This window comes from Benincasa hispida, chromosome 6 (assembly GCF_027475165.1).
Source record: "Benincasa hispida cultivar pf3 chromosome 6, pf3_genome.v1.1, whole genome shotgun sequence".
In the NCBI taxonomy this organism is placed as follows: domain Eukaryota; kingdom Viridiplantae; phylum Streptophyta; class Magnoliopsida; order Cucurbitales; family Cucurbitaceae; genus Benincasa; species Benincasa hispida.
The window spans coordinates 45,893,158-45,900,626 of record NC_143483.1 but is presented as its reverse complement, the minus strand read 5'-3'; the positions used below and the strand labels follow the sequence as shown (position 1 = coordinate 45,900,626).

The 7,469-nt window shown below is 37.6% G+C and overlaps 1 protein-coding gene across 1 annotated transcript; it reads right to left on the bottom strand.

The window, feature by feature from the left end:
• Positions 1-757: 757 nt before the first annotated feature.
• Positions 758-6,297, bottom strand: LOC120079334 (Tudor/PWWP/MBT superfamily protein). The gene is made up of 2 exons (XM_039033495.2): positions 4,842-6,297; positions 758-3,727 (listed from the first exon to the last, which is right to left on the bottom strand). Exons 1-2 carry the CDS (start codon positions 6,010-6,012, stop codon positions 1,215-1,217), a joined length of 3,684 nt encoding a protein of 1,227 aa, XP_038889423.2. The 5' UTR covers positions 6,013-6,297; the 3' UTR covers positions 758-1,214.
• Positions 6,298-7,469: the final 1,172 nt, after the last annotated feature.

Sequence of the window (7,469 nt, the reverse complement as noted above, 5' to 3'; positions counted from 1 at the left end):
CAAAAATAAAAAACAAAAAACAAAATGATTATAACATGACCTAAACAATTTGAATTTTGTTTTATATTTACCGAGTTAAGTATTATTTGCAATATTCTAAAAACATTAATAAAACATAGTATTGAACTTAACTTTTGTTAAATTTAAATATATATTGTATCATGTATTATAAAATATGACAAACTTATTTATAAATAGGATTGTTTTCAAATATAAGAAAATCAACTAAAATATTTACAAATAAGAGCAAAATATCAGAGTCTATTTGTGATAGACCACGATAGATAGCGATAATAGTCTATCGCTGTCTATCCAGATAGACTATGATATTTTGTTATTATTTATAAAAATTTATAGAAATTGTCATTTAGAATAATTTTCTTTATAAATATAACAAAATGTCATTCAAATAATTTTGACATTTAAAACAATTGCTCTAATATGTAATATATTTTTACTAGATCACTACAACTATTTGAATTAGAATCTTTTATCAAACATAAATATAAAAATAGAATTTTCATTGAGACCCTTATTTTCAAATGTCCCTCCATACATGCACTTAATTATGGTTTCAAAAAATTGAAACTAATGAAGAAAAATGGTGACGTAATTGCAAAGAAACAAGAAAATGGAATAAAGTATTTTTAGGGCGCCATAAAGAAAATAAAAAAATAGGCAAATTTTCTCACAATCAAAGTCCAAAACAAAAATGAAAATAGAGAAAGAGATAGAGGGAGAGAGAAAGCACTCACTCTTTAATCAGAGTATAATAGGGACTTGTGGTCCACTCCTCCATAATCAACAATTTACAATAAGAAATTTTGAAGAAAAAAGAAAAAAGAAAAGAAAGCAATTGAGCAATGACCAATATACTATGAATATCAGTACATTATGGCATCAACATCAAATCCCATCATATCATATGATATCATCTTTGAAAAATTTAAAAGCCCACTTGGAGTGCCAAAACTGCCCCTCTCCCTTCTCTCCAAACTCCCTTTCCTTTTCTTCCCATTGCCAAAGAGCTCAAAAACACACCCCATTTTGATTCATTTTGGAAGTAGTTATGTATTCAGCTCTCGACCTCTCGAACGAGTCTCATTTGCAACCGAACCACACTCGTATATCTCCTCTTTTTTCCCAGTTTTGGTGCGGAAATATTAGCCATGGGGATATGTAAATTTTCGACAAAAGTGCAGATTTTGTTCTTGTCAAAGAGGGTGGTAAGGTGCGTAGCCTAACAAGCCAGTCACATTGGTGACCACATCGCTGCACCTCGTTAAAAGGCTCAGCAGCTGCTGGGAAATGTCGGTGGTCGTAGTGGCAGTGGGTTGCGGGGGAAGGGGCGGGGGCGGCAGTGGTGCCACGGTGGGTGTGTGGTGGTGATGGTTAAGTGTATTTCTAGGTTGTGGCATTTCCGAGTGTTGTTGATGCATAATATTTGTAGTAGTAATGCTATGAGAGGGTTTAGTGAATTGGGGAGGAATTGGGAGTGGAGGTGTAGAAACGACCTTTTGAAAGAAGTTACTATTAATATCCATTGCAACAGAAGATGTTCCACCATCTGCAAAATTTGCATTGATGTTGTTTCTATTACTTTCTTCCCCGCCCAACATGAATTTCACTCGAGTCGTTCCTTTGCTGCTGCTGCTGCTGCTGCCGCTGCCGCCTCCCGTGCCGACACTCGGAACACCGGATTCATCGCCCGTCGACTTCTTTAGGCATGATTTGAGCTGAACTGCTGGGAGTGGTGGAAGGGGTGGTTGATGTACCACAAGAGTCGATGCTCGCCCTGGTAAGACCGTTGGATCCTTCGTCCGTGGGGCTTCGGCAGGATTGTCATCTGCTGCTGCACTGACCTTCTCAGATTCAGGTGCTTCAGTTGCAGGAGCTCCAACTTCTCGGAGTTGGTATTTCACGTTGACATTCCCAAATAAGGACTTGTTTCCCATTGCATACTTGTAGGCTGCTTGAGCATCTGGTTTGTAAAGGAAAACGACACGGCATGTCGATGATTTCCAGAAGATACGTAGACCCGACTGGTCAATAGGCCCAAATCGACCAAACCTTGCCTTTAGCTCATTGAGAGATGGAAGTGATGTTTCGGGAGGAAATTTCATAACTAGCATGGTTGGATCAACTTTCCTTACTGAAGGAGGCTCCAACTTCTTCACAGAGTCTCGCTTGACCATCTTCACTGTCGTGGGTACTACAGAATCTCTGGATTCACGTTTCTGGCCATCAGCAAGTTTCTGGGTAGCTTTTCTCTCTGATGCCAACAATTTCAAATCACCCATTTTCTTTAATTTCTTCGATGCAATTTCCTCTAGCCGGTCGGATGGGACCCGTTTCCGCCCAGTTTTTGTGGGATCATCACGTCTCCGCAAAGGTTTGACTGAGTTTAAGGACATCGAATCTCTAACATTTTCACTTAAATTATCAGTTCCAAAGCTAGTATCTGCAGATTTAGCTGCACGAAGTTCGGTGGATTCAGCTTCAGATGGTGGTGATGAACCCAAACTTTTCTGATAAACAAGTGACCGAAACCGCAGGAAGAACTTCTGAACACCCACATGGCAATTTCTCTCAACCCCATAGAAAGGATCAAGAGCAAAGGCTTGCAAATCATTTAACAGTTGGGGCACATCGAATTCATCACTCCCTCGGCCAAACACTATGCCAGCATGTAAGGTGGAATTATTTGTTGACACATTGCTCTTTTTCTGATGTTCCAGTCGAAAATCCTCTCTGGAACTCAAGCCAACCGGATCGGATTTTTCTACAACTTTTCCAACTAAGCTCCTAGCCTTCTTTTTGGCCAACTGTTTCTGTACTTGGTCAGAACCCATTTCTGCATCAACGTCTCGCTTCTTTTTCTTTTTCCTTTTCTCTCCCATAAATGCAATGTCAGAGGTGCTCATGTCTTCTGCCGGCCGTTTTAGAACCTTTGGCTTCATGACTCCGCCAACTGAACTGTCTCCATCAGACTTCACACCAGCTGATGCAGGTTCAAGGTCAACATGGCTATCCAAATTTTTATCCGATTCACGGTCACCTTCAAGATAAACTCTGTTACTAAGCTCAGGTTGTTGAGGAGTTTCAGAAGATTTCGATATATTTTGTGTCCCTGCATCTGCTTGGTCACAAGGAGGGTCACCTAAAGCATCTGCTTGGTCAAATACAGGCTCACTATCCACCAACAATCTGGGAGAATCCCTCTCATTTGCCACCATATCAGGGGAGACATCGCTCCTAGAACTGACAACTTCATTAGGTGCTATTGTTTCTTTCGGTTCCTCAGGAGGAATTATTTCCTTATCAGAAGACACCTCAGTGCTCATAGAATGTCCTTGGCTAACAAGATTGTTGCCCACAGACGTCTGACCAATCTCAGTTTCATTACTAGGTAAACTCAAACTAGAAGTTTCAACATCCGTCCCAACAAACCCAGCGTGTTCACTTTTTGGCAGTATAGTTGCCGTCCTCTTCAAGAGAACGTAATCTCCAGCACCCCCAGTTTCAGCAGACTCCGCAACAATAGATAAGGGAACGGTAGAAGTTGCCTGCTCCTGATTGGCTCCAAAGTCTTTCAAGTTACTTGGTTCATCTCGGCGTTTGAGAAGATACCTGTCTTTCTTAGATTGGTCCTTTAACTTCATAGGCTTTATTGCACTCTTCCCGCCCCCCAAGGCTTCTGCAATCACTAGGGGGCCACTCAAAGGAGCTGTTGAAAGCAAATCCATCAGAACCAAGAAGAAGATAAAATATTTAACATTTCCTAGTTCATAGATAAAGGTGAAGGAAAAGATTTCCCTAGTTCAATAATAAAGGTGAAAGAAGAGATTTAAGGGTCTGATTGAAACTGCAATTAGCATAACCATTAGGAAGAGAAGATGGACTTCAAAATTAAGTCGAGAAAGTTAATGCAAGTTAATTCTGCATTCAAATGGCCATAAAGTTGCATAAAAATTGGTATTAAATCTATATCCAAAATTCATAGCATTGGTCAATTGAATAGAACAGAATTCAGGCATATGTATGATTTATTAAGGAATCAAATGTTAAAAACATCCCTGCTATAATTTACATACAGAGCAGATCTTAATGATACAAAGTCAAGTATTAACCACAACATAAATGCTATAAGACCACAAAATGTCTCTGACATTGTTTTCCAATGATCCTTAGAAAGGAAGGGAAAGGGAGAAACTGCCCTTTTCAATCAAGAGAGGGCAAGATGCATTACAAATTTATTCTAAGAAAATTTTAATTTTGGATTGAAGTATGGAGGTCTCCAAATATAGGAACAATATGTGGACCAGTTTGCTCATTTCTGAAGCTTGTTAACAGTGACCCATTGATTAAGGAAGAAATTTCAAATACATGGCATGCATCCAGAATTTAAATGAAACATTGCATAAAATGATGGTGCTGAGTTTTAGAATGATCCTCATCTATTAACGAATAAATGGAAGTTACAATCTTCATACACAATAGACAAAATGCAGAACCAAGCTTCTAGCGTTTACTCTCAACAGTTCATTGGGTGTTCGAGCATCATTCCCATTCATAATTGTAAAGGCACAAAATTCCTATACCATAACAGAAATAGCGAGAACAGAAATCAAGAAACCATGATAAGCACAAAACTCCATTAATCTCCACATGCCTGAAAAAAAGTAACATAATTTCTTCCAATCCACTATGAAACCAAGTCAAGCTGAAACCTATTTATTTCTGATGTTGGGAGGGGAAGGTAGTAGGACTTGCCATGACAGGGAAAGGGGATTTGAGGCATACAAAACAACTAAGAACCTATGAATCCTGTAACTAAGTACCTCGAGCTGGTTGTCTATGCTGATCCAATGAAGCTACAGAATTGCGAGGGGGACGTCCCGGCCCAGATGGCACACCAAATGCTTGAGCATATGTCTCATCAAACTCTTCGTAGACCGATCTTCGATAAGCAAAGACTGTAGCTTTATTGTTCAAAAAGTTGATGCTTCTATGATCACCACCTCGGGGAGTCAATGCCAATTGCTTGATAAATGAGAGAGTTTCGCCGGGTTTAAAACTATCTCTCGACCTCCTAATCTGATTCCACGAGTAAATACCTCCTGCCTCAAAATCTGGAACATCAACTGCAAAATATCCATCGACATTCGTCTGCCTAAAATTGTAACGATTCCTACACTTGCAGGCCAGACCAAGACCTCGTCTCCGACTTGCCTCATCAACTGCCTCTTCCACAGCCTTCAGAAAGGTCCTAGAAGTTGTCTGCCTAGATTTCTCATAATAGTTAGGCTCAAATGGTATTAGCTCAGCAGGGTCAAACCACCCATAACTACTATCACCAAAAAATGCAACCAAAACATATCCCTCCCTCCTGGTACGTCGCACAGAAGGAGAAGCCAAAGCATCGTTAAAAATGTGCCCAGGCCACCATGGATGAGACTTGACCTTTCCCCACACCATATCCCCAACCTCAAACCCATAGCTCATCGCCCTCGAAGTTGCCGCCGCAACCATTGCACCACTGCTCTCATTCGCAACATAATCATCAAACTCAGACATTAAAGACTTATACTGAGACAAATTAGCCTTTCGATCATTCTGTGCATCCAAATGAACAACTGAACCATCAAATCTATCAGTTTTCGAGATTTTAACATCAACAAGAGAGTTCGAGAACTTCATATTCATACCTGGACCTCCTCCACCTTCGCTATCCGAACTAACCAAAAACCTCACCTCCTCGGACGGGAAAACCCTAAACTCCGCAGATCTACCATTCCCCAACATCTTCGCATCAAACTCACTCCCCGGAGCTCCAGGATCCAACTCCATCAAAGAAACCCTAACTTCGTTAACAACTCCCGAACCAGAAACTTTCTCGTCGTGATTCGAACTGTCAGCAGCGTGGTTGAGAACTCTTTCATCCGCATGTGACTCTTTGAGGCCATCTGGTTTCTTCTCGAATTCAAAATCCTTGTTCATCACCGATATCATCTGAGCTGAAGCGAAATCATATCCTAAACCCTACAGAAACACAGCATCAGGGGATGGAGAAGAAGGAGAAGAAGGAGAATGGAGTGAGAAATAGGATAAAACAGAGATGAATTTTGTTGAAGAAAGCTGAGAAAGTGCTTGATTTTCGAGCAAATCTAAAACCCTAGAATGAGTTTGTGTTTAGGCGGTAAGAAAAAACTGGGAATAAATTTTTGGGACTATTTTTTGAGTGAATAAAATTTATGGGGGATTTTATTTTGAGTAAACGACGAGATCACCAGCGGCTTTTATCCTTCTTCCGTCGCCACGTCATATACTTCTTCTATATTAATATATTATATGGATATGAGAAGAAGCCCGTCTGGATTTTTTTTTTTTTTAAAAAAAAATTACATGAGTTGGAGAATCGAATATTTGATCTCGATGTTATTAAAATAAATTTTATATTAGGTGAGTTAGAGAAGAAGTCAGTTTCCAAATGGGGATCCGATTTGGATCTTTAGTTTAACCCTGTTCTTCAATTAAATCGGAGATTCTTCAACCCATGTTGATATGGAATCCACGAAAAATTTTGTCTGACTAATATGAATGTCATATAAATAATAAATAGTTTAAATTTAAAAAATGTAGAATGTTTATGTGTTAATTTAAATATATTTTAAAAATTTTTGTTTGTATAGTTTTTCCATAAATATCCATTAACATGGATGTTTTGTCAATATTTCATGACATTTTTGTAAAAATATATAGACCTCAACTTTTTAAACCTACGTTAAAAATCACTTCTACTCTCCAACTTTTAAATGGTAAGTGATTTTGTTCTTGTAGATTCAATTTTATCATAATTTAGTGTTAACGTTATATAATAATTTAGTTCTTTACCATAAAATTAATATAGATTTAGTTCATTTTAAGAAAAATACATTTACAATAAAGATTAAATGTTATAAACTAAAAATTGGCATTTAACCTATTGCAAATACAATAAGGATTAAAATATCAATATTGATATAGATATTAAGATTTCAATTTTACAAATATGATGATAAAATACTAGTATGGATAGACATTTTAACATATGAAAATTAGGAGAAACCATACATCTATAGGTGATTACAACATATATTTTCAATTTAAAACCATATAAGATAAACTAAAATGAGGAAAATGGTGTTTAAATTTACATCAATAAAATGTAGAAGACAAAACCAAATCCATAAAGTGATCAAAAGATGAGAAAAAATCGTAAAAGATGACACGCTTATTATTAGTATTTATACTTTCCCTCCCTAAAAGTTTCGGATCTTATTATTAGTATTTATATTTAGATTGTTTACTAATTTAAGATATTTATTTTACACTTTTGATCATTTGTATAAGATATTAAACAATATCAATTAATCATTGATATCCATGAGAATACATTTGACATTTGCAATTATATAATCTGGTACAAC